Source organism: Anser brachyrhynchus, assembly GCF_964034855.1.
Source record: "Anser brachyrhynchus genome assembly, contig: SCAFFOLD_465, whole genome shotgun sequence".
Classification (NCBI taxonomy): Eukaryota; Metazoa; Chordata; class Aves; order Anseriformes; family Anatidae; genus Anser; species Anser brachyrhynchus.
The window spans coordinates 34,633-57,546 of NW_027663594.1; the positions used below are offsets into that span (position 1 = coordinate 34,633).

General features: G+C 63.8%; 1 protein-coding gene and 1 long non-coding RNA gene across 2 annotated transcripts; both read right to left on the bottom strand.

Annotated features, from left to right (window-relative positions):
• Positions 1-242: 242 nt before the first annotated feature.
• LOC308187193 (E3 ubiquitin-protein ligase HUWE1-like) lies at positions 243-22,838 on the bottom strand. Its single transcript, XM_080609368.1, has 26 exons — positions 22,681-22,838; positions 21,907-22,059; positions 21,758-21,806; positions 20,901-21,099; positions 20,542-20,773; positions 20,273-20,406; positions 18,870-19,081; positions 17,085-17,373; positions 16,159-16,261; positions 15,018-15,570; positions 12,832-13,444; positions 12,171-12,289; positions 10,299-10,455; positions 10,081-10,214; positions 9,028-9,443; positions 8,065-8,161; positions 7,708-7,861; positions 6,381-6,627; positions 5,087-5,204; positions 4,825-4,965; positions 3,627-3,914; positions 2,429-2,534; positions 2,041-2,158; positions 1,771-1,952; positions 846-1,037; positions 243-414 (listed from the first exon to the last, which is right to left on the bottom strand). The coding sequence occupies exons 4-25, from the start codon at positions 21,049-21,051 to the stop codon at positions 967-969; spliced, it is 4,635 nt and encodes a 1,544-aa protein (XP_080465494.1). The 5' UTR covers positions 21,052-21,099; positions 21,758-21,806; positions 21,907-22,059; positions 22,681-22,838; the 3' UTR covers positions 243-414; positions 846-966.
• On the bottom strand, positions 1,250-1,755 carry LOC308187200. Its single transcript, XR_013944509.1, has 3 exons — positions 1,690-1,755; positions 1,496-1,526; positions 1,250-1,333 (listed from the first exon to the last, which is right to left on the bottom strand). It is a non-coding gene; the product is annotated as an uncharacterized lncRNA (long non-coding RNA).
• Positions 22,839-22,914: the final 76 nt, after the last annotated feature.

The window sequence follows — 22,914 nt, forward strand, 5'->3', positions numbered from 1 at the left end:
CCACTTATATATAATTTTAACGGGGAGGGAGGGTTCTGTCCCCCCCCAACCCTGCCCCCCCCTCCCGGGCAGGGCCCCTCCCCTCTAAGACCCCCCCCAAAAAAACCTCAAACCTCACAAAAAAGAGCAAAAACCGAGGAGAAGAAAGGCAGGGGGCGGGGGGGGGGGGGGGGGGGGCAACGGAGAGGATGAGGGGGAGGGGGGGGGGAAGGAAAAAAAAAAAAAAAAGCCAACGAAACCAAAAAATATATATATATATTTATAGCCATCTCTCGTCCCGCGCCGGGGGTCCCGGGGGGGTCCCGGGGGGGCTACGCCAGCCCGAAGCCCTCGGAGCACTCCTGGATGGCCAGCAGCAGCATCTGCCGCAGCTTCTCGTAGCTCTCGTAGGCCGGCAGGTCCAGCTGGTTGAAGCTGGGGGGCGCGGGGTCACCGCCGTGTCCCCGCGGGGTCCCCACACCCCTCCGGCAGCCCCCCCGCGTGCCCCCCCACTTGGGTCCCCCCCGGCCCTACGTCCCCATGGCCTCCAGCCCTTCATCCCCTGCCCCGTGTCCCCGTGTCCTCCTGTCCTACGTCCTCTGTCCCTGTGTCCCCCGTCCCCACCCCACCTCCCGGCCAGGTCCTCATGGCCCCTGTCCCTCTCCCCCCATCCCCACGTCCCCTCTCCCCCCACCTCTGTGCCCTCCATCCCCGTGGCCCACCTCATTGTGTCCCCACCCCCATGCCCCCATATCCCCTATCCCCATCCCCAGGTCCCACCTCATTGCGTCCCCATCCCCACGTCCTGTCCCCAATCCCCCCGTCCCCATCCCTCCCCCTCTCCCCGTCCCCCCCGTTGCCCCCACCAGGTGTGCGCCGAGGGCAGGCGGTCGGTGGAGCGGTCGTCGCGGTGGATCTGGAACTTCTGGATGCCGTTCATGCCCTCGAGGGCGGCGAAGCCCTGCAGGGGCACCTTGGACGTCCCCGTCACGAACTGCAGGAACTTGGCGCGGTCCGCCTGGTCGAAGGAGCGCAGCGCCCCGCCAGAACCACTGGATCTGCGGGGCGGAAGGCTCGTCAGCCCCAAAAAACCTCCCCCGGGAGGATGCTTTGGGTTTTTTTTTGGGGTGAAGTCCACCTGGATGGAGTTGCCCTGGAATTTGCCCCCACAACCTCCCCCAGGAGGTCTTTTAGGGCTTTTTTTGGGGGGTGAAGCCCACCTGGATGGAGTTGCCCTGGTATTTGCCCCCATAACCTCCCCCAGGAGGACTTTCAGGGTATTTTTTGGGGGTGAAGCCCACCTGGATGGAGTTATGCTGGTGTTTGTCCCCAAAAACACTCCCCTGGGAGGATGCTTAGCGTTTTTTTTTGGGGTGAAGTCCACCTGGATGGAGTTGCCCTGGAATTTGCCCCCATAACCTCCCCCGGGAGGACTTGTAAGGGATTTTTTGGGGGGTGCAGCCCACCTGGCTGGAGTTGCCCTGGTATTTGCCCCCATAACCTCCCCCGGGAGGACTTTCAGGGTATTTTTTGGGGGTGAAGCCCACCTGGATGGAGTTATGCTGGTGTTTACCCCCAAAAACACTCCCCCGGGAGGATGCTTAGGGTTTTTTTTGGGGGTGAAGCCCACCTGGATGGAGTTGCCCTGGAATTTGCCCCCATAACCTCCCCGGGGAGGCCTTTTAGGGCTTTTTTGGGGGTGAAGCCCACCTGGCTGGAGTTGCCCTGGAATTTGCCCCCAGAACCTCCCCCGAGAGGACTTTTAGGGTATTTTTTGGGGGTGAAGCCCACCTGGATGGAGTTGCCCTGGTATTTGTGGTACTCGGTGTTGGCCTTGAGGTCGTCGATGTCGATGGTGGGCAGCCCCGAGATGAGCAGCTCCAGCTCCTGCTCCGTGAAGATGGAGATGAGGCGCTTGGGGATGATCTCGTAGAAGCCCTCCAAGAAGGCGGCCAGCTGCTTCCTGATGGCTCCTGCGGGACGGGGAGGGGGGTCAGGGGGGTGCTGGGCCGCGACACCCCCTAAAGGGACCCCCCCAGACCCCAAAAGGACCCCGCTCACCGGTCATGCGCATCTGGCAGACGAGGTGGACGTACTCCTTCTTGTTCTCCTCCGTCACCAGCACGTTGGCTCCGTTGGGTTTCAGGTCCCGCACCTCGCACACCCCGAACTCCTGCACCTGGGGGCGGCCGTGGGGTGAAGGGGACAGCCCCGGGACTGAGGGGACACCTTGGGGACACCCCCGGGGCAGAGGGGACACCCCCTGAGACAGAAGGGACACCCCTGGGACAGAGGGGACACCCCCAGAGCAGGAGCAACCACCCCCAGGAGCAACCCAAGGAGACCCAGGGGAGGTGTAGGGTGCTGGGGAGCTGCGTTTTGGGGTGTCCCCCTGTCCCCAAAAGGGGGTGGCGTGGGGACATCAGTGTCCCCCCCCCTCCCCGCGCACCTCGGTGCTGAAGGTGAGGTCGTAGCCCAGGGTGGAGACATCGTTCTCCAGCAGGTAGACCAGGCCCTGGTAGAAGTGGTAGTCCTCGCTCTCCATGTCCGTGTACCTGCGATGGAAAAGGGGGGTCAGCAACTTTTTGGGGGGAGTCCAGAACCTTTTTGGGGGTTTCAACACCTTTTTTGGGAGGGTCAACACCTTTTTTGGGGGGTTCAACACCTTTTTTGGGGGGTTCAACACCTTTTCTGGGGGTTCAACACCTTTTCTGGGGGGTTTCAACACCTTTTGGGGGGGTTCAACGCCCCACAAAGGGGGTTCACCACCCTAGAGTTGGTGTTTGACACCTCATGGTGGGGTTCAACACCCCGCAGTTGGAATTCAGCACCCTATAAATGGGGTTCAACACCTCTTGATTAGGGTTTGACACCTCGTGGTTGGGGTTCAACACCCTACAGTTGGGGTACGACACCTGATGGTTGGGGTTCAACACCCTATAGTTAGGGTTTGACACCCTATAGTTGGGGTTCGACACCTCGTATTTTGGGTTCAACACCCTATAGCTGGCGTTGACCAACCTGTAGTTGAGTTCAACACCCAATAGTTGGGGTCCACCACCCTATGGTTGGGGTTCACCACCTCATAGGTGAGGGTCTACCAACCTATAGTAGGGGTCCACCACCCTATAGTTGGGGTCCAACACCTTGTAGTTGAGTTCAACACTCTATAGTTGGGGTCCAGTACCCCTACAGCTGGGGTCCAGCACCCTAGAGTTGGGGTCCACCACCCTATGGTTGGGGTTCACCACCTCGTGGTTGAGTTCAACACATTATAGGTGAGGGTCTACCAACGTATAGTAGGGGTCCACCAACCTATAGTTGGGGTCCAACCCCTTACAGTTAGGGTCCACCATCCCGTGGTTGAGTTTAACACCCTATAAGTTGGGGTCTACCACGCTATAGTTGGGGTCCAACACCTTGTAGTTGAGTTCAACACCCTATAGTTGGGGTCCAGTACCCCTACAGCTGGGGTCCAGCACCCTATAGTTGGGATCCACCACCCTACAGTTGGGATCCACCACCTTGTGATTGAGTTCAGCACCCTACAGCTGGCTCCAGCACCTCGTGGTGGGGTCCAGCACCTCGTGGTGGGGTCCACCCCCCCCCTACAGTCGGGGTCCAGCACCCCGCGTCCCCCCCCTTACCGGACGGACTTGCCCAGGATGTGCTTGTAGAAGGAGCGGGTGAAGTAACACTCGAGCAGGCGGTTGTCGTAGACGGCCTTGGCCACGATGCGCCCCACAAACTTGAAGTAGCTGAGGTGGTTGGGGTTGCAGTGGGACGAGGGGTTGATGGTGTAGGTGACCCTGTCGCCCGGCGAGGTGCGGAACAGCGCGTACATGGGGTTGAACATCTCCCGCGAGATGATCATGTACCACTCGCGCAGCAGCCCCCCGGCGTCCTGGCCCTCCTCGCCCTCGAAGACGATGTATCTGCCGGGTGGGGAGCGGGGTGGGTCAGGGGGGTCCCCAAAATGGAGACCCTCGGTCCGGGGGTGGCGCTGAGACCCCACAGACCCCAAAAACGTACTCCTTTAGAGCTCGCGTAACCCAAACCCCAAATCTTGGGCTTCACTGACTCCTAACTCAGCCCTGGGGGGCCCCGCGGACCCCAAAACATGGTCCTGGGGAACTCACACAACCCAAAAACCAGCCTCGTGGTCCCCAATATCCCCATACGCAGTCCTGGGGGACCCCACGGACCCCAAAACATGGTCCTGTAGATCCCACAGAAGCCCCAAACCCACCTCTGGAGTCCCCCAAATCCTCTAATGCAGGCTGGGAGAACCTTGTGTACCCCCCAGAAATGGCCCTATAAATCTCCCATGCCCCCAAACCCATCCCACAACCCCTGAAGTAGACTTCTGGGACCACCGAGCACCCCAAAACCTGACCCTTTGGATCCCCCACAACCCCAAACTCATCCCACAACCCCTCATGTAGCATCTGGGTGTCACCAAGCACCCCAAAACCTTGCCCTATGGATCTCCTACACCCCAAAACCCATTACACAACCACTGAAGCAGAATTATAGGACCACCAGGCACCCCGAAACCTGACCCTACAGATCTCCTACAACCCAAAACCCATCCCACAACTCCTCACGTAGGATTTGGGGGTCACCAGGCACCCCAAAACCTGACCCTAAGGATCTCCCACAACCCAAAACCCATCTCATGACCCCTGAAGTAGACTTGGGGGACCACCAAACGCCCCAAAACCTGACCCTACGGATCTCCCACCGCCCCAAACCCAATCCCTGGCACTTGGGCACCGTCTCGGCTGCGCCCCCATCCTTGGGGTCCCCTCGGGGTCCCCTGGGGGCGGCCGGGGGGGGGCTCACAGTCGGTTTTTCATCTCCTCGGGGGACTTGCGGTGCAGCTCGCGGTACGAGTCCTCGAAGACGTGGTCGCGGCGGACGTGCACGGCCATGTCCTCCTTGCGCAGCCCCTCGTCCAGCCGCTCCAGCTCCTGCCGAAAATACCTGGGAAAGGGGGGAAAAAACCCAAAAAAAATCAACAACAACAACAACAAAAAAGGACAAAACGGGGGATTTGGGGCTGCTGAGGGGGATCCCGACCCCAAATCCCGGCGCCGCCCCGTACTTGCGCTTGACGTCGAAGTCGAGGACGCGGATGTAGTCGACGAGGACGGCGAAGGGGCCGTCGGCCAGGTGGGTGGTGGACTGGCGCAGGATCTGGTTCAGCACCGTCCGGTGGGTTTCTGGGGGGGGCAAGGGGGTCGGGTTTTGTTTGGGGGGGGGTTGGAACGCACCCCGAAACGGGGAGGGGCTCCCCCTGGGGCGTTTTGGAGGTTTGAGGGTGGCTCGAGGTGCTCGGAACCCCAAAGGCAGCTCTGGAGGTGCTGGGGGGGGGGTGGGAAGCGAACAGAGGGGCTGTGGACCCCTCCCCAAACGCTGCCTGGCACCCCGAAGGCCCTTAGGATGCCCCAAAACTATCCCTGGAGCCCAAATCCCCTCCCCACCCCCCCCAAATTGGTTCCAGACCCCCCAAATCCCCTCCCAAAACCCAAGGTCTACGCCCAAACCATCCCAAACCCCCAAATCCCCCCCCCGACCCCCTTAATTGGTCCCTGTCCCCCCCAAACCCCCTTCCCAGCCCCCCCAACCACCCCAGATCCCCCAAATCTCCCTCCTAACCCCCCTCAATTGGCTCCTCACCCCCTAAACCCCTTCCCGCCCCCCCGATCCACCCCAGTCTCCCCAAATCCCCTTCCTGCCCCCCTCAATTAATCCCCGAACCCCTAAATCCCCTTCCTGCCCCCCTCGATTGGTCCCTGACCCCCCCCAAATTCCCCCAAATCTCCCTCCTGTCCCCTTCAATTGATCCCTGACCCCCCCCCGACCTCCCTAAAAACCCATTCCCACTCCCCCCAAAACGATTCCAGCCCCCCAAACCCCTTCCCAGCCCCCCCAAACCCCTCCTGCCCCTCTCAATTAGTCCCTACCCCCCTAAAACCCCTTCCCAGCCCCCCCAAACCATCCCAGATCCCCCAAACCCCCTTCCTGCCCCCCTCAATGAGTCCCGAACCCCCCAAACCCCTTCCCCACCCCCCCCCAAATTGCCCAAACCCCTCCTGGCCCCCCAAACCACCCCAACTGCCCCCCAAATGCCCCCAAACCCCTTCCTAGCTCCCCTCAATGAGTCCCTATCCCCCCAAACCATCCCAACCGCCCCCCCAAATCCCCCCAAACCCCTTCCCGACCCCCCCCAAACCATCCCAGATCCCCCCAGGTCCCGAAGCCCCCTCTCTGCCCCTCTCAGTGAGTCCCTACCCCCCCAGACCCCTTCCCAGCCCCCCCAAATCCCCCCAAACCCCTTCCCCGGCCCCCCCCGAACCCCCCCAAAAAGCCCCGAACCCCCCCAAAAAGCCCCTCACCGGCGAAGCGCAGGAACTTCTGGGTGTCGGGGGGCAGGCTGGCCGAGATGTGCATGGAGGAAGGCTCGCGGGAGAAGAAGGGGTCGAGCGAGGAGGGGGTGGCGGGGGTCAGGGGGGCCGGGGACAGCGGGGGGGGGCTCGTCCTTGATGTGGGCCAGCTGGCTCTCGCGGGTGTCCCGCACCGGGGGCTTGCTCTCCCGCTCCGTGGCGTGCACCAAGAAGAAGGCTTCCACCGCCGGCTGCAGCACTGGGGGGGGGGAGATTAAGGGGGTTAAGGGACCCCCAAAGTGGTGCCGGGGCTTGGGGGTGGGATCCGAGGATCCTAAGAGAGCCCCGATGCCCGGAGCGTTCCCCGAAAGTCCCTTCCTGGCCTCAAAACCTGTCTCCGGAACCGAACGACTGCCGCAAAAGCTTCTTCACATCCTCAAAACCCCTCCCTGACCCCCCAAAAGCCCCTTTCCATCCCCTTTATCCACCCCTGACCCCCCCAAATCCCTCCCTGAGCCCCAAAGCACCTCCCAAATGATCTTCCCATCCCCTTAATCCAACCCTAACCCTCAAAGCCCACCCCATCCCCTTAATCCAGCCCTAATCCCCCTTCCCATCCCCATAATCCATCCCTAATCCCCCCAAAGAACCCCCAAAAGCCCCTTCCCATCCCCTTAATCTATCCCTAACCCACCAAAGCCCACCCCTATCCCCTTAATCCATCCCTAATCCCCTCAGAGGCCTCCCAAAAACCTCTTCCCATCCCCTTAATCCATCCCTAATCCCCCCCAAAAGCCCCTTCCCATCCCCTTAATCCACCCCTAAACCCCCCAAACCCCTCCGTGACCCCCCAAGGCCCCCCCCAAAAGCTCCTTCCCATCCCTAATCCCCCCAAAGCCCCCCCAAATCCCCTTCCTATCCCCTTAATCCATCCCTAATCCCCCCAAAAGCCCCCCCAAAGCCCCTTCCCATCCTCTTAATCCTTCCCTAACCCCCACAAACCCTTCCATGACCCCCCATGCCGCCCCCCAAAAGCCCCTTCCCGTCCCTAATCCCCCCAAATCCCCTTCCTATCCCCTTAATCCACCCCTAATCCCCCCAAAAGCCCCTTCCCGTCCTCTTAATCCTTCCCTAACCCCCAAGAACCCTTCCATGACCCCCCAAGCCCCCCCCAAAAGCCCCTCCCCATCCCTAATCCTCCCAAAGCCCCCCCAAAAAGCCCCTTCCCACCCCCTTAATCCACCCCTAACCCCCCCAAACCCCTCCGTGACCCGCCAAACCCCCCCAAAAGCCCCTTCCCCACCCCCCCACCCCCCCCCGATCCCCCCCAGCCCCGCACCGAGCACGGCGTGCTGGTCGTGGGACTCCTCGAGCTCCTTGAGGCACTCCCCCAGCATGTCCCACAGCTCGTCCAGGCACAGCTGCTCGCTCAGCAGGGGCAGCTCCGGGGGGGGGCCGCTCATCCCGCTCCCCCCCCTGCGACCCCTCCGAACCTGGGGGGGGGTTTAGGGTTAGGGGTGGGGGGACACACACACACGGGGTCACAGCCCCACGGCGCCGCCGACCCCTTCCGCGCACCCAGCAGGGACTGGGAGCAGCCCGGTTCCCCCCAAGTGGGGCAAACTGGGAGGGGAACCAGTTTAAAGTGTGTGGGGGGGGGGGAACTGGTTTGAACTGGGGAGGGGGCCTCACTCACCCACGGAGGGGGCGTCCTGGGGGGCGGGCGAGGGCTGGTCCACGTCCATGGGCGACTCGTCGCGGCGGGGAGCGCCGTCCGCCGGCCCGGCCTCCGACTGGTGTGGGGGGGACAGGGGTGGGGGGGTTAGGGGGGGCCCCCAGGGACCCTGCGCCACCCCCAGCCCCCCCCCCCCCCACCAACCCCCAAACCGGTGTAGGGGGACGTGCAGGATGGGGATGGGGAGAGGAGGAGGGGATGGGGAGGAAGGGGAGGAGGTTGGTGGCGGCGTGGGGCGGAGGAGGAGGAGGAGGGAAGATGGGGATGAAGAGGGAGGAGGGAGGAAGGCTGGGGGAGAGGAGGAAGAGAGGAGGCAGTGGAAGAAAAAAAACGGAGGAGGAGGTTGAGGATGAGGAGGGAGGAAGGTTGTGGGGTGAACGGGGAAGGGGAGAAGCAAGAGAGGAGGCAGCGGGGGAAGGGAGCGGAGGAAGAAGAGGTTGAGGATGAAGAGGGAGGAAGGGTGGGGGAGAGGAGGAAGACGAGGCAGCGGAGGAAGGAAATGAAGGAAGAGGGGGGTTGAGGATGAAGAGGGAGGAAGGTTGTGGGGTGAATGGGGAAGGGGAGAAGCAGGAGAGGAGGCAGCGCAGGAGTGGGAAGGAGCAGGAGGAAAGGATGAGGCTGGAAGAAGAGGAGGAAAGGAAGGAGCGTGGCGAGGAGGAGGAGGAGGATGAAGAGGGAGGAAGGCCACGGGGGGAACGGGGTAAGGAAGGAGAAGCAAGAGAGGAAGGCAGCACAGGAAGGGAAGGGAGGAGACGGAGGACGAAGGAGAGGACGAAGAGGCAGCGCGGGAAGGGAACGGAGGACGCGATGGAGGAGGAGGAGGAGGAGGAGGAAGAGGAGGCTGAAGGGGGAGGATGCGGGGGGCGAGGCCGTGCTAACCGTGTCTGCCTGCTGCTGCCTCCGGGCCCTCTGGCCCTCACGTACCATTTGTATGATGGCGTCGGCCTCGGCCTCCAGCTGCCGGACGGCGGCCTGGATGCTGCCAGCCGCCCCGAGGCCCCCGGCACCTGCGAGGACAGGGCGTCAGCCTCCCCAAAATTTGGGTCCGGGGGGAGACAGAGGGGGAAAAAAAAAAAAAGGGGGCAGGGGTGTGTGTCCCAGCACCGTTGCGTCCTCCCCCCCGCCCAGGTCCTTACCCAGGCCGCCCGGCTTGCTTGGCTTTCTTGTGCGCGCGGCGGGTGTCGTCGCGGAGCTGGATGATGACCTGCAGGACGCGGAGGAAGAAGCGCTGCGTGGAGGTCTTGGAGGTGAGCACCGACATGGAGGGCAGCTGCAGCTCCCGCCCGCCCAGCGCCCGCTTCTGCGAGGCCACGATCACCACGCTCTCCGCCGTGTCGAAGCTGGGGGGGGGGGGTGGGTCGGCAGGCGTTAGAGGGGGGGTGGGGGGCGGTGGGAGGGAGAAGGGGTGTCAGTAGGGGCGAGGGTTAACAGCAGGGGCGAGAGTTAACAGGAGTTGTATCAGTAGGGACACGAGTTAACAGGAGTTAGATCAGTGGGGACAAGAGTTAACAGGAGGGAAAAGTCGTATCAGTAGGGCCAAGAGTTAACAGGAAGAGCCACAAGTTGTATCAGTAGGGACACGAGTTAACAGGAGGGGAAAGTTACATCAGTAGGGCCAAGAGTTAACAGGAGGGCCAGGAATTAATGGCATGAACAAGAGTTATCAGTAGGGACGAGAGTTAACAGGAGGGGAAAGTTACATCAGTAGGGACAAGAGTTAACAGTAGGACAAGGAATTAATGGCATGAAAGGAGTTATCAGTAGGGCCAAGAGTTAACAGGAGGGGAAAGTTACATCAGTAGGGACAGAAGTCAACAGGAGGAGGAAGTTTCATCAGTAGGGACAAGAGTTAACAGGAGGTTTTATCAGTAGGGCCAGGAGCTCTCAGTAGGGCCAGGAGTTAACAGGCTAGGGGGATGCAGAGACCACCGGAGGCAGCTCGGGGACCCCGGGGGGGGGCCGCGGGGGCCGCTCACCCGGCTCTGCATCTTCCCCTTGAGCTTGGCGCTGGGGGGCTGCTCGTCGGGGAGCCCCTCGGGGGACGGGGCCTCGCTCTGCGCCCGCCGCTGCTGCTCCAAGTTGTACCTCCCGCAGCTCCGCCAGCAGCGTGCCTGGTGGTGGTGGTGGGGGGGGGAACGTCAGCGGGAACCCCGCGACCCCCCCCCCGGGGTTCCCCACGGCGGCGGGACCCTCACCGATCTGCCGGCAGAGGGTGGCACCCAGCTGGCGGGCGCCGCTGAGCAGGAGGCGCAGGACGGTGTCGCGGGTGCCGGGGTCGCCCCGCGAGAGCTGCAGGAGGACGTTGGCCGCGTCCTCCAGGCCTTCCTCCGAGCACGAGTGCGACGTCAGCACCTTGGGGGCAAAGAGGAGGCGTTGGGTGCGACAAAAGGAGGCGGTGAGGGCAGAAAAGGGGGCGTCGAGGCCGGAAAAGGGGGCGTCGAGGGCAGAGAAAGGGAGGCGTCGAGGGCAGAGAAAGGGAGGCGTCGAGGCCAAAAAAAGGAGGCGTCGAGGCCAAAAAAAAGAGGCATCGAGGCCAAGAAAAAAGGAGGCGTCGAGGCCAAAAAAAAAGGAGGCGTTGAGGCCCAGAAAAAGGAGGCATCGAGGCCGAAAAAAAAGGAGGCGTCGAGGCCCAGAAAAAGGAGGCGACGAGGCCCGAAAAAAAGGAGGCGTCGAGGCCCAGAAAAAGGAGGCGTCGAGGCCCAGAAAGGGACGCATCAAGGCCGAAAAAAAGGAGGCGTCGAGGCCAAAAAAAAAGGAGGCGTCGAGGCCAAAAAAAAAGGAGGCGTCGAGGCCAAAAAAAAGGAGGCGTCGAGGCCAAGAAAGGGACGCATCAAGGCCGAAAAAAAGGAGGCGTCGAGGCCGAAAAAAAAGGAGGCGTCGAGGCCAAAAAAAAAGGAGGCGTCGAGGCCAAAAAAAAAGGAGGCGTCGAGGCCAAAAAAAAAGGAGGCGTCGAGGCCAAAAAAAAAAGGAGGCGTCGAGGCCGAAAAAAAGGAGGCGTCGAGGCCAGGCGTCGAGGCCGAAAAAAGGAGGCGTCGAGGCCAAGAAAGGGACGCATCAAGGCCAAAAAAAAAGGAGGCGTCGAGGCCAAAAAAAAAGGAGGCGTCGAGGCCAAGAAAAAGGAGGCGTCGAGGCCAAGAAAAAGGAGGCGTCGAGGCCAAGAAAAAGGAGGCGTCGAGGCCAAGAAAAAGGAGGCGTCGAGGCCAAAAAAAAAGGAGGCGTCGAGGCCAAAAAAAAGGAGGCGTCGAGGCCAAAAAAAAGGAGGCGTCGAGGCCCAAAAAAAGGAGGCGTCGAGGCCAAAGAAAGGAGGCGTCGAGGCCGAAAAAAGGAGGCGTCGAGGCCAAAAAAAGAGGCATCGAGGCCAAGAAAAAGGAGGCGTCGAGGCCAAGAAAAAGGAGGCGTCGAGGCCGAAAAAAAGGAGGCATCGAGGCCAAAAAAAGGAGGCATCGAGGCCGAAAAAAAGAGGCATCGAGGCCAAGAAAAAGGAGGCGTCGAGGCCAAGAAAAAGGAGGCGTCGAGGCCAAAAAAAAAGGAGGCGTCGAGGCCAAAAAAAAAAGGAGGCGTCGAGGCCAAAAAAAAAAGGAGGCGTCGAGGCCAAGAAAAAAAGGAGGCGTCGAGGCCAAGAAAAAGGAGGCGTCGAGGCCGAAAAAAAGGAGGCGTCGAGGCCGAAAAAAAGGAGGCGTCGAGGCCGAAAAAAGGAGGCGTCGAGGCCGAAAAAAAGGAGGCGTCGAGGCCGAAAAAAAGGAGGCGTCGAGGCCAAAAAAAAGGAGGCGTCGAGGCCAAAAAAAAGGAGGCGTCGAGGCCAAGAAAGGGACGCATCAAGGCCGAAAAAAAGGAGGCGTCGAGGCCAAAAAAAAGGAGGCGTCGAGGCCAAAAAAAAGGAGGCGTCGAGGCCAAAAAAAAGAGGCATCGAGGCCAAAAAAAAGGAGGCATCGAGGTCGAAAAGAGGAGGTCGCGTCGAGGCCAAAAAAAGGAGGCATCGAGGCCAGAAAAGGGGGCGTTGGGGACGCCCCCAGCCCCGTGCCCCCCCTCTTGTCCCGCCCCGTAAGCCCCCAGCCCCCCCAGCTCACCTCCACCGACAGCTGCAGCTGGCTCTCGGTCAGTCCCGTGGCCGCCATGCGGGGGTCCGGGCTGCCCCCGCCGCCCCCCTCGCCCCCCTTGGCCGGGGACTTGGCGCTCTTGGTGGGAGCTGGGGACAGACGGGGTGGCCACGATCACGCCCTGTCCCCGTTTGCGTCCCCTTCTTCATCTCCACCCAGCTTCCATCTCCCCATCCCAATACCTGTCCCCATCTCCATCCCCATTTCCCTCTCCCCGTCCCCATTCCCGTCTCCCTGTCTCCTTTTACCCCCTCCCCATCCCCTTTTTTCCCTTTCCCTGCCCCGTTCCTATCTCCTTGTCCCCGTTCCCCTCTCCCCGTCCCCTTTTCCCCTCTCCCCGTCCCCGTTCCCATCTCCTTGTCCCCATTTCCCTCTCCCTGTCCCCGTTCCCATCTCCCCATCCCCTTTTACCCCCTCCCTGTCCCCTTTTCCCTTTCCCTGCCCTATTCCCATCTCCTTGTCCCCATTTCCCTTTCCCTGTCCCCATTCCCCTCTCCCCATCCCCTTTTTTCCCTTTCCCCGTCCCCGTTCCCCTCTCCCTATCCCCTTTTACCCCCTCCCCACCCCATTCCCCTCTCCCCGTCCCCTTTTACCCCCTCCCCACCCCGCTCCCCTCTCCCCCACAACTCACCGGCCGCCGCACCGCCGCCGCCGCCCGCCGCCGTCCCACCGCTCGCCACGGCCGCCCCGGCCGCCGCCCCGGCCGGCGTCACCGCGGGCGGGCTGGGGGCACCGGGGGGACCACCCCCGGCAGCGGCAGCGGCGCCGGCCCCGGTTGCGGGGGGGGCGGCCGCCCCTTCTCCCCCTTTCCCCCCCTCGGGGAGGGCGATGGAGATGAGGGAGAGGAGGCGCAGGAGCTTTTCGGTGAGGAGGGCGCTGCGGCGGATGACGCCGTGGGACAACATGTTCATCAGCTGCCCCAGGGGGGACGCCTCCAGCCCCAACCCCAAAGCTTCCCCCTCGGGACCCCCGGCCCCCGGCCCCGCTTTTGCCGAGCCTTTGCCTTTGCGGCTGACGTTCATGTTGTCCAGCTTGACCAGGAGGTCCCAAAAATCGGTGGAGAGCCCCCCCGGCCCGGCGGCGGAGGCGGTGGCGGTAGCGGTAACGGTTTGGGGGGCGCCCCCCGACGGGCAAGGGCTGCCCCCGGTTTTGGGGCCGGTGCCCCCGCCGCCGCCGCCGCGGTCCCGCTCGCCGTCGCTCGCCGCTTCCCGGCCCCGCTGCTGGGTGAAGTGGCTGGGGAAGACCTGGAGAAAAAGAGGGGAAAAAAAAAGTTACAAAAAGGACAAACGGAAAATCGAACCCCCGCCACGTGCAGCTGGGGGCCCCCAGGTGGCTCCCCAATATGGCCCGGTGCACCCCAATGGGCTCTGGTGCACCCCAAGGTGGTCCAGAGCACCCCAAATCCCCTCAAACTCCGACAAGGAGCACCCAAACACCCCCAAGACGTCCTCCAGAGCACCCCGAATTCCCCTAAGGTCCAACCAGGAGCAACCAAACACCCCCAAGATGTGCTCCAGAGCACCCCAAATCCCCCTGAGCTCCGATTAGGATCACCCCAACACTCCCAAAACGGGCTCCTGAGCACCCCAATGTGGTCCAGGGCACCCCAAATCCCCTCAAACTCCAACCAGGAGCACCCAAACACCCCCAAGACATGCTCCAGAGCACCCCAAGGTCCTCCAGAGCACCCCAAATCCCCCAAAGCTCCATTCAGGAGCAATCCAACACCCCCAAGCTGTGCTCCAGAGCACCCCAAGACCCCCTGAGCTCTAAGAATAAGCACCCAAACACCCCCAGGACATGCTCTGGAGCACCCCAAGGTCCTCCAGAGCACCCCGAATCCCCCAAGGTCCAACGAGGAGCACCCGAACACTCCCAAGACATGCTCCAGAGAACCCCAATATGCTCCAAAGCACCCGAAAGCCCCCGAGTTCCAATCAGGAGCACCCAAACGTCCCCAAGACGTTCTCCAGAGCACCCCAAATCCCCCCGAGCTCCAACAAGGAGCACCCAAACACCCCCAAGTTGTGCTCCAGAGCACCCCGAGGTCCTCCAGAGCACCCCGAGACCCCCTGAGCTCTAACAATAAGCACCCAAACACCCCCAGGACATGCTCTGGAGCACCCCAAGGTCCTGCAGAGCACCCCGAGGTCCTCCGGAGCACCCCAAATCCCCCTAAGCTCCAAGAATAAGCACACAAACACCCCCAAGACATGTTCTAGAGCACCCCAAGGTCCTCCAGAGCACCCCGAATCCCCCAACGCTCCAACAAGGAGCACCCTAACGCCCCCAAGACATGCTCCAGAGCACCCCAAGGTATTCCAGAGCACCCCAATTCCCCCCAAGGTCCACCCGAACACTCCCAAGACATGCTCCAGAGAACCCCAATATGCTCCAAAGCACCCGAAAGCCCCCGAGTTCCAATCGGGGGCACCCAAACACCCCCAAGACATCCTCCAGAGCACCCCGAGGTCCTCCAGAGCACCCCAAGACCCCCTGAGCTCTAAGAATAAGCACCCAAACACCCCCAGGACATGCTCTGGAGCACCCCAAGGTCCTCCAGAGCACCCCGAATCCCCCCCAAGGTCCAACGAGGAGCACCCGAACACTCCCAAGACATGCTCCAGAGAACCCCAATATGCTCCAAAGCACCCGAAAGCCCCCGAGTTCCAATCAGGAGCACCCAAACGTCCCCAAGACGTGCTCCAGAGCACCCCGAGGTCCTCCAGAGCACCCCGAGACCCCCTGAGCTCTATGAATAAGCACCCAAACACCCCCAAGACGTCCTCCAGAGCACCCCAAATCCCCCCAGCTCACCTTGGCCAGCTGGATGAGGGTGTCGAGGACGTGGCGGCAGACGACGGGGGCGGCCTGGGGGTGGATGTGGACGGCGGAGCCGGCGGCGGCGGCGTGCTTCTCCGTGTGCTTCCTCCCGGGAGCCCGCTGGATCTGGAAGATGTTGGTTCGGCACCCGAGGGCGGCGTCCATGGACACGGAAAGCCAGGAGAGCTGCCCGGAGCTTCGAGCTTCGACCCGGTGCAATAAATCGAGGGCTCGAGGCTCGGTCGCGCCGGTTCGGGCTCCGGCACGTCGCTGAGGCCGTTGTTCTTCGGGGGCCGGGGGGGCGCGGGGGGCTTCGAGGCAGAGCTCGCTCTCGCTGCTGCGCTGGAGGATGGAGAGGAGGCTGCGCACCACCCAGCCCCGGGTGGGCGCGTGGTAGCAGAGGTTGCGGAGGACGCGGTGGAGCCGGCTGGTGTTCAGCTTGGGCTCGTCCACGAAGAGCAGCACCAGGAGGCACGAGAGGGCTTCGTGGTCCAGCAGCAGCCGGCCCCGGAGGCGAAGGAGGCTGTCCACGCTGCTCCCCGAGGGTCTGCGGGGGGGAGAAATCGGTGGGGGGAGCGCCCCAAAACCTCGTGTTGCTCCCCAAAAGCTCGTGTTGCTCCCCAAAAGCTTAGGAAGATCCCCAAAAGCTCATGCTGCTCCCCCAAAAGCTCGTGTTGCTCCCCCAGAAGCTTCGGAAGATCCCCAAAAGCTCGTGTTGCTCCCCCAAAAGCTCGTGTTGCTCCCCCAAAAGCTTGGGAAGATCCCCAAAAGCTCATGCTGCTCCCCCAAAAGCTTGGGAAAATCCCCCAAAAGTTTTGGTCGCCTCCCCCCAGCACGTCGTGGGGCTCCCCAGCTGCTCAGGAGGTTCCTCGGGAGCTCGGGGGGCTCCCTAAATACTTGTGGGGCCCCCCAGAAGCTTAGGGAGCTCCAAAGGACCTTGGGGAACTCCCCAGATGCTCGTGGGGCTCCCCAGAACCCTGTGGGGCTCCAAAGGACCTCGAGGAGCTCCCCAGAACCTCGCTGAGCTCCCCCGACGCTCGTGGGGCTCCCCAGAACCTCGCGAGGCTCTCCCAAACCTTGCGGGGGCCCCCCCCCGAACTCCCCGTGGGGCTGGGTTCCCCCCCCGTGCACGTACCTGCTGTGGCTGCTGCTGCCCCCCATGTGGAAGGTGCCGCCCCGCTGCACGGCCAGGCGGGTGTACTGCACCCCCCGGTTCCCGCTCAGCCGGCTGGTGAAGGCTGCGGAGACAGCGGCGTTACGGGGGCGCGGGGTCGGGGGGGTACAGCGTCTGGGGGCGCGGGGTTTCGGGGTCCGAGGGGCTTGGGGGGGGGGTGGGAGAGGAAATACGGGGGTGTCGGGAGAGGAGAAGGGATGAGAAAAAGAGAATTGGGGTGTCAGGAGAGAACGGAGGATGTCAGGAGAGGATTTGGGGTGCTGAGAGGGAACAAAAGATGTCAGGAAAGGATTTGGGGTGCCAAGAGGGAACAGAGGATGTCAGGAGAGGATTTAGGGTGCTAGGAGAGGATGGAGGGACGTCAGGAGAGGATTTGGGGGGCCGAGAGGGAACGGAGGACGTCAGGAGAGGATTTGGGGTGTTAGGAGAGGATGGAGAGATGTCAGGAGAAGATTTGGGGTGCTGAGAGGGAACGGAGGATGTCAGGAGAGGATTTGGGGTGCTAGGAGAGGATGGAGGGACGTCAGGAGAGGATGAGGAGCACCAGGAGTGAGCGACAGGGGCTAGAAGAACATCAAGGCTGCCACGAGGAGACGGAGGACGGCGGGAAGGCATTTGGGGGGCCAGAGGAGGCCGGGGAACATCGTGAGAGGGAGGAAGGCGTCACGAGAAGACGAAGGCTGTTGGGAGACGGTGGGGGAGGCCGGGAGAGGCCAAGGGACGTTGCATGGCCTTGGGAGGTCAGGACGAGGACAGGGCAAGGATGGGAGACGGGAGGAGGCCGGGATGGAAGGGAGGAGGCCAGGACGGAGGCCGGGATGGAGGGGAGGAGGCCGAGATGGAAGGGAGGAGGCCGGGACGGGTCGAGGCCGCGCCGCGCTCCTCACCGGGGCTGCGGAGGATGGCGGAGAGCGCGGAGGTGCTGGAGTGGCCAAAGAGGCGCTCGTGCATGAGCTGCCGCTGGCGGGCCTCCTGCTCGCGCCGCAGGGCCTGGGCCTCGGCGGCGATGTCGGGCGGCATGACGGCCAGCACGCTGTCCTCCATGTCCTCCAGCACCGAGCGCCGCAGCTCCGAGGGCAGCGTCTGGATGAAGGTCACCGGGTCCATGGGGGCGTCCGAGCTCGTCGCCTGCGCCAGCTCCCGCCGCTGCTGCTCCGCCCGCTGCTGCGCCAGCACCTGCCACGCCCGCCGGGTTAGCCACGCCCACGGAGGCCACGCCCACACGAGCCACACCCCCGATAAACCACACCCCCCACCCCATGTAACGCCCCCCATCCTGTTACAGGCTCTGGGAATGAAGGGGTTAACCCCCCACAATGGGCAGCAAGCCCCGCCCCCTGCCAGGCCACACCCATTTCAGACAAACCACGCCCACTGATAAACCACGCCTCCCAATACAGAGGCCCCGCCCCCCTCAGCACCCCACCCAATACCAAGTGTCCCAGCCAGGCCCCGCCCCCAGACAGACTCCACCCCAAGGGTGCTGACCACACCCACTTTAACCACACCCACTTTAGCCCCGCCCCCCTGATTTGGCCCCGCCCCCAAGAACACCCCACCCTCCTACAGCCTAATGCAGCCTTTTAGCCCCACCCCCTCCCCAGGCCCCGCCCCCAAACACACCACACCCCTATTTGGCCCCGCCCACTCCGTAAGCCCCGCCCCCAAACACCTAACCCATTAAACTCCGCCCACTTTTAGGCCCCACCCAATCACAGACCACACCCCTACAACCCACAGGTTACCCCCCACCCCTCCACAAGCCCCGCCTACTCCACAAGCCCCGCCCATCACCCAACACACCAAGCCACGCCCACTTTCTTAGGCTCCACCCCCACTGCAATAACCCACAGCTTAAGCCCCACCCCTGCCCAAAGCCCCTCCCATTGAGGCCCCTCCCATTGAGGCCCCTCCCATTGAGGCCCCTCCCATTGAGGCCCCTCCCATTGAGGCCCCTCCCATTGAGGCCCCTCCCATTGAGGCCCCTCCCATTGAGGCCCCTCCCATTGAGGCCCCTCCCATTGAGGCCCCTCCCATTGAGGCCCCTCCCATTGAGGCCCCTCCCATTGAGGCCCCTCCCATTGAGGCCCCTCCCATTGAGGCCCCTCCCATTGAGGCCCCTCCCATTGAGGCCCCTCCCATTGAGGCCCCTCCCATTGAGGCCCCTCCCATTGAGGCCCCTCCCATTGAGGCCCCTCCCATTGAGGCCCCTCCCATTGAGGCCCCTCCCATTGAGGCCCCTCCCATTGAGGCCCCTCCCATTGAGGCCCCTCCCATTGAGGCCCCTCCCATTGAGGCCCCTCCCATTGAGGCCCCTCCCATTGAGGCCCCTCCCATTGAGGCCCCTCCCATTGAGGCCCCTCCCATTGAGGCCCCTCCCATTGAGGCCCCTCCCATTGAGGCCCCTCCCATTGAGGCCCCTCCCATTGAGGCCCCTCCCATTGAGGCCCCTCCCATTGAGGCCCCTCCCATTGAGGCCCCTCCCATTGAGGCCCCTCCCATTGAGGCCCCTCCCATTGAGGCCCCTCCCATTGAGGCCCCTCCCATTGAGGCCCCTCCCATTGAGGCCCCTCCCATTGAGGCCCCGCCCATTGAGGCCCCGCCCATTGAGGCCCCGCCCATTGAGGCCCCGCCCATTGAGGCCCCGCCCCCTCCCCCCAGGCCCCACCCACCTCCTCCTGGATGGCCGGGGGCAGGGCGGCCAGGAACTCGGGGCTGACCTCGGTGAGGCCGGGATTGGCCACCACCGGGGGGGCGGGGCTAGGGGTGGGCGGGGCCCGGGCGGGAGGGCGGATCCCCAGCTGGTTCTGCAGCACCTCCCGGCGGATGTCGTCCGGCAGCGCCGCCAGGAACGAGGGGTCCACGCCCTCGGGGAGGCTGATCCCTGCGGGGGGGGACACGGGGGGGACACGGTGGGGACCCCCCCACAATGGGGTCACGTGGGGGTGGGGACTTCCCCCCCCCCGTGGTGCTGGGGAGGGGGGGAAGCCCTTGGGGACATAGGGACACCGCTATGGGATGTGGGGGATACAGGGAGGGACTTGGGGACACGGGGATGGGTGCCCAACAGGGGACACGGGGAGGGACTTGGGGACACGAACCCTATAGGGGACATGGGGACATGGATCCTCTATGGGACATGGGGAAGGACTTGGGGACACGGGGACATGTACCCCATAGGGGACATGGGGAGGGACAGGGGGACGTGTACCCCATATGGGACATGGGGAGGGACACGGGGACGTGTACCCCATAATGGACATGGGGACACGGGGAGGGACTTGGGGACACGAACCCTATAGGGGACATGGGGACATGGATCCCCTATGGGATGTAGGGACATGGGGAAGAACTTAGGGACACGGGGACGTGTACCCCATAGGGGACATGGGGAGGGAAATGGGGACGTGTACCCCATAATGGACATGGGGACACGGGGAGGGACTTGGGGACACGAACCCTACAGGGGACATGGCGACATGGATCCCCTATGGGACATGGGGATGTGTACCCCATAGGGGACACGGGGAGATGGAGAGGGACATAGGGACGTGTACCCCATAATGGACACGGGGAGGGACTGGGGGACATTGGGACGTGAACCCTATAGGGGACATGGGGACACGGATCCCCTATGGGATGTGGGGAGGGACCTTGGGGACACGGGGACGCGTACCCCATAGGTGACACGGGGACAGGGATCCCTTATGGGACAGGGGGACATGGGGAGGGACCTGGGGACACAGGGACGTGTACCCCATAAGGGGCACAGGCGTTAGGACATTTGGGGGACGTTTGGGGGACGGGGGGGGACATTGGGGGGATATTTAAGGATTTGGGGGATATTTGGGGGATATTGTGGGGACGTTTGGGGGATATTGTGGGGGCATTTGGGGGATATTGTGGGGGCGTTTGGGGGATATTGCGGGGACATTTGGGGGATATTGCGGGGGCGTTTGGGGGATATTGCGGGGACATTTGGGGGATATTGCGGGGGCGTTTGGGGGATATTGCGGGGACATTTGGGGGATATTGCGGGGGCGTTTGGGGCCACGTTTGGGGCCGTGGCACCCACCTGCGAGCGGATCCTCCTCCTCGCTGCTGGTGGAGGGCAGCGGCTCCTCCAGGATCCCCCGCGAGTCGGCGCCCGAGATGGCGACGGCCGAGTCCCGGGTGGACGAGCTCTCCGAGGACGAGGCGGGGGGCGAGCTAATTTGGGGGGGGGGCAGGGGGACACCCCAAAATTTGGCTGTGTCCTTGCCCCCCCCCCAAAAAAAAGGGTACGGAGGATGCGACGGGGATGTTATGGGGTGGGGGGGGTGTTACGGGGTCGAGGGCTCTCACCTGTCATCGGTGGGGTGGGAGGCGTCGGGGGGGCCCGGGGGGGCGGGCGGGGGGCCCTGGGGGGTGCCGGGGGGGCCTTGGGGGGGCGGGGGGGCCCCCCCGGCCTCGCCGCCCCCGGCCTCCTCCAAGGTGCAGGAGGCCAGGCTGGAGGTGTCCATGGGGGAGCCCTCGAGGGCGCTGCTCACTGCCGTCAGCGCGTCCGAGTCCTCCGCTCGCTCCGGGGACAGCGAGGCTGCGGGGGGGGGACGACACACAGTGGTGAAGACCCCCCCCCAGAAAAAAAATTAAGGACCCCCACCTTAAAAAGAGCACCCCTAGCCCCGAATTAATGCCGGGAACCCCCCAAAAATGGCACTCACTGATGGTGGGAGCGGGCGACAGCTCCATCTGGGTGGCTTCGGCGTCCGGGGGGGGCCGCCCCGGCCCCCCCTCTTCTTGCTCGGGGGGCTGGGGGGGGCGGCCGGGGGCTTCGGGGGGGGGCTCGGGGGCGGCGGGGGCCGGTTCCAGCATCACCAGGGTGCGGTGGGGGCCGGGCGGGGGGGGGCTCTCCCGCCGCTTCTGGAGGGGTTAAAAGGGGGGGAGGGTCAGCGCTGGCAGCACCCATGGGTGCCCCCCCACCCCCCCCCAAAAAAAATAACACCCCCCCACACCCCGTAGGGCCCCGCCGCGAGGGGTCCCCCGGGGGAAAGTAGTCGGCTGCATCGTTACCTCGATCGCGGGGCTCCCATCCCGGCCCCCCAACAATACAACCGACTACCTCACCCCCACAGGGCCAGCAGCGCCCCCCCCCCCGCCCCAAAATCCCCCCCCCCCAGCACCCCAAACACCCCCCCCTCCCTATAACCCCCCCCCCCCAAATAAATAATAAATAATAAATAAACCAACGCAACCCAGCCCTCACCTGGGTGGCGGGCGCCGGGTGCGCCGCGGGGGGGGGGGGCGGCGGCGGCGAAGCCCCCCCCCAAACCCCACGACGGGATCGGTGACCCCCCAAATTTTTGGGGGGGTTTTAGGGACAAAAAGGGGGGGGTCCGGCGGCGGCCGCGCGCCCCGCGAGGAAGACAGTAGACTGTATAGTTATCTCCGAGACGGGCGTGTGAGCCTCCAACTATACAATCTACTACCTCAACCCGCGGGGCGCCACGTTTCACGTGGGGGGGGACGGTTTTTTTTTTTTGGGGGGGGGGGGATTTGGGGACGTCCTGGGGGCGTTTACCTGCCGGGGGGGCGTCGGCGGAGCTGTTGGCGGCTTTGGGCGCTGCGCCCTGGGGGATAACGGAGGGTTAGTGCCGCAAGGAGGGGGGGGGGGTGTTTTTGGGGGGGTTTAGGGGATTTTTATGTGGCCCCCCCCCCAGGAAAACGGACCTGGGCGCCCGCCTCCGTGCCTCCTTGTCCTCGGGGCCCCGCTCGGTGCCCTTGGCCTCGTCCTCGGCCGCCTGCCGCCGCCGCTTCTCGCGCCGCTCGTCCAGCTCCTCGTCCCGCAGCGCCTCCAGCCGGCCAGGATGGGCACCTTCACCACTGGGGGGGGGGTTAAAAGGTTGGGGGGGGCCTCAAAAGGTCGGGGGGGGGCTCAAAAGGTCGGGGGCTGGGCTCGGGGACCTGCCACTGCCCGCTGTGTTAGGGGGGAAAGGGGTGTGGGGGTGGGGGGGGGCGTTTAGGGGTGGGGGGGCATTTAGGGGGCGGGGGGAGAGTAGGGGGGAGATTTAGGGGATGGGGGGGGAATTATGGGGTGGGGGGGAAATGGGGGGGGGGAATTATGGGGTGGGGGAGATTTATGGGGTGGGGGGAATGGAGGGGGAGATTATGGGGTAGGGGGGATTTATGGGATGGGGGGAATGTGGGGGATTTATGGGGTGGGGGAATTGGGGGGGTGATTTTTGGGGGGTGATTTATGGGGTGGGGGGAATGGGGGGGGGATTTATGGGGGTGGGGGGGAATGGGGGGGAATGGGGCGGGATTTATGGGGCGGGATTTATGGGGTGGGGGGGATGGGGGAATGTGGGGGGGATTTATGGGGTGGGGGGGGAATGGGGGGGGATTTATGGGGTGGGGGGAGTAGGGGGGGGATTTATGGGGTGGGGGGGATTTATGGGGTGGGGGGCCATCGATCTGGGGGGGGTCTCGCCGGGCCCCACTCACCCGAGACGCAGTCGTGCATGCTCTCGGCGTCCAGCACCTTGCACTCCTCCGTCCAGCGCGTCAGGGCCGTGGGATGCTGGACAGGGTCCCTGCACGAGGGGGCGGGGTCAGACCGGGAGGCCCCGCCCCCACCCTCAGGCCCCACCCCCACCCTCAGGCCCCGCCCCCACCCCCGAGGCCCCGCCCCCTGCCTCTGGCCCCGCCCCCACCCCCGAGGCCCCGCCCCTGCCTCTG

Excerpts from the sequence above, each read along its gene's own strand:
- LOC308187193 (XM_080609368.1), bottom strand. The coding sequence starts at position 21,051 with ATGCTGGAACCGGCCCCCGCCGCCCCCGAGCCCCCCCCCGAAGCCCCC. Across the intron at positions 2,159-2,428 it reads ACCTCACCTTCAGCACCGAG|GTGCAGGAGTTCGGGGTGTG; the intron begins GTGCGCGGGGAG and ends GGCCGCCCCCAG. Across the intron at positions 1,953-2,040 it reads CTGCCAGATGCGCATGACCG|GAGCCATCAGGAAGCAGCTG; the intron begins GTGAGCGGGGTC and ends CCCGTCCCGCAG.